Source organism: Cetorhinus maximus, chromosome 5 (genome assembly GCF_964194155.1).
Source record: "Cetorhinus maximus chromosome 5, sCetMax3.hap1.1, whole genome shotgun sequence".
Taxonomy (NCBI): domain Eukaryota; kingdom Metazoa; phylum Chordata; class Chondrichthyes; order Lamniformes; family Cetorhinidae; genus Cetorhinus; species Cetorhinus maximus.
Window position 1 is genome coordinate 28,778,958 of NC_135883.1, and position 2,586 is coordinate 28,781,543.

The window sequence follows — 2,586 nt, forward strand, 5'->3', positions numbered from 1 at the left end:
GAAATCAGGAAGCACTTTTTCCGCACAAAGGGAAATAGAAATAAGGAACCTGCTCCCCCAAAAATCACGGATTTGGTCAGTTTAAATCTTCAAGGCTGAGAATTGATAGAGCCACGTTCAGAAAGGTATCATGAGATATGGAACAAAGACAGGAAAACTGAGTTGAGGTGCAGATCAGCAATGATCTAACCAAATGGGAGAACAGCCTCAAGGGGCTGAATAGCCTACTCCTGGTCCTTTGTTACTGTGAACAATAGCCACAAGGTTTTTTGTTTAAAACGTGTGTAAAGATCAACTGCATTTCTGTAATAGCTGAATCCCAACGAACTAGCTCTCACAAGCCCTGAACTTCAGTGGCCTGTTTAACAAACTGATTATGTACAGTATTTGCATTGGAGTCAATGTTATTCAACTGCATATGAACATGGAGTAGTAGGCCACTTGGTCCCTATTCAATAAGATCATGGCTGATCTGATTGTAACCTCAACTCCACATTCACACCTATCCACAAAAACCTTTCACCCCCTTGTTACTCAAGAATCTATCTAGCTCTGCTTTAAAAACATTCAAAGACCCTGCTTCCACTGCCTTTTAAGGAACAGAGTTCCAAAACGACCCTCAGAGAAAAAAATTCTCCTCAAAGTAATTCAACTGAATATCATGATTGGGTCAGGGAAAACATAATGTTTGCTGGAATTCTCTTTTTGAATCCATTTTGTAATTTCAAAACTTTGAGAGTGGAAGCAATTTTACTTACTGACTGATAAGGAGAAGGTCTATCTCTGCAGGATCAATTAAATCAATGTACGGGAGTGCATCCATTCCCTCAAGCCCAGGGTGGATCCCACAATCCAACTGCACAAAATGAAATTCAGGTGAAGAAAAATCAAAAGGCATCCATTTCAACATGTTAATGTGTAATTATGTAGACACATAACACAAACTGTAACCTTATATAAAACAAATCTCCTTAATTAAACCATATTGCCACCATTTCAAGCTTGTATTTAGTTGTTTATTCATCATAGAGGTGCTGGTTAACTGGCTAGTGTCTGATTAAACCATTAAGTCAGTCTGATGTATTCATCAGCAGCCAAACTATTCTTGCTCCAGTCCCTTATTAATCACAGTTAATAGAAACCAGTCTGAAAGTCAATTTTTTCAATCAACATGTACCATAATTAACAGGTGTATACTAGAGTAGGCTTGCAAGAATTTTCTTGCATAGGTTCTTTACAAATCTAAGCAAAAATGTCCAAGTAAAAGTTGCAATTGTTTAATTTTTGCCAGCTGATCAATATTTTTTCTATTGACAACCAATAACTTAAGACAACTGGTGATCCTGAAGCTAAATATGCATGTTTACAGTTATCATACCATGATTTTCCTTCCTTTGAATTCCACAATGATGCATGATCTTCCCACCTCTTGTCCAGCTCCTCTGTTAACAGTCCATAAAAACAATTAGTTCTCAAATCTATGCAATGAAAAGCAACACTTTCTACTGCATAAATTAAAAAAAACCTATAAATAAAAACACATTCAGATGACTTAATAGGTCACTGGGTCAAAATTGAAGCTTGAATTTTGCCATCACTGCCACAGTGGTTTGTTCTAAAAAGTGCTGCTGCAGATGACTCCAATGTTCAAGGTGACTGAGTGATGGATTATGTCCAATCTGCAGTTTCCTCAAATAAGGGCTCTTAAGGTCTCAGCTGTGACCTGACAGGGAGGTGGCAAGCAGAGGTTTCTGAAAAGGTACTGGGACTTGAGATGGCCTTAAAGGGAGGACAGGGGTGACTGGATGGAAAAACAGGCAGGGGGGGAGAGACTAAGTGGCTGGGTGGCCTCTGTTGGTCAGTGGGTGGGAGACTTAATGGGGGTGAGGGGCATCTAGGTGGGTTGAGGAAGATTTGGTAGTTTGGGGGGCAGGGGGGTTCTCTCAATGGGTGTCATTCAGTGGGTGGGGGTTCTCTCAGTGGGTGGAAAGGAGGTCTCTGAGGGCTTGGGGACACCTCGGTGGGTGGGTTCTCAATTGGGGAGTGTTGCAGTTGGGAGAGGGGAGGTGGGAGGGGTTCTCGGTGGGGGTGGGTGGGTTTCAGTGAGAGGGTGAGGGTGGGGGTGGGGTCTCAGTTGGGGGGTTATCTGGGGGTCGGTTGGGGTGGGGTCTCGGTTGGGGGGTTATCTGGGGGTCGGTTGGGGTGGGGTCTCAGTTGGGGGGTTATCTGGGGGTCGGTTGGGGTGGGGTCTCAGTTGGGGGGTTATCTGGGGGTCGGTTGGGGCGGGGGGTGTGGGGTTATCCGGGGCTGGGTTTCAGTCCCTGGGCTCCTGAAGCCACCCCCCGCTCGGTGGCGGCCGTGACTGACAGTCGCGGCTGCAGCTTCTTATTCCGATGTCCCGGGTGTGGGGGAGAGGGCTCGGGTCGGGGACTCACAGCGGGCGGATCAGTAACTGGTCGCTCTCCTCCGCCGGCACGGAAATCTCCGCTTTCCGTTTGGCCGCCATGTCTGGCTCAGCGCCGGCGACACTTCCGGTGCCAACACCAAATGGCTCCGGCTGGAAACCGCCTCCCCCACGCGGGGGCG

General features: G+C 46.1%; 1 protein-coding gene across 1 annotated transcript in view; it reads right to left on the reverse strand.

The window, feature by feature from the left end:
- Positions 1-2,548, reverse strand: part of cpsf3 (cleavage and polyadenylation specific factor 3) — a 32,564-nt gene extending 30,016 nt beyond the window's left edge. Inside the window, exons 1-3 of the mRNA XM_078541638.1 lie at positions 2,436-2,548; positions 1,379-1,442; positions 759-856 (exon numbers count right to left, since the gene is read on the reverse strand). Of these exons, the coding sequence (XP_078397764.1) occupies positions 759-856; positions 1,379-1,442; positions 2,436-2,506 (233 nt within the window). The 5' untranslated portion in view covers positions 2,507-2,548. The remainder of the gene's footprint in view (positions 1-758; positions 857-1,378; positions 1,443-2,435) is intronic.
- Positions 2,549-2,586: the final 38 nt, after the last annotated feature.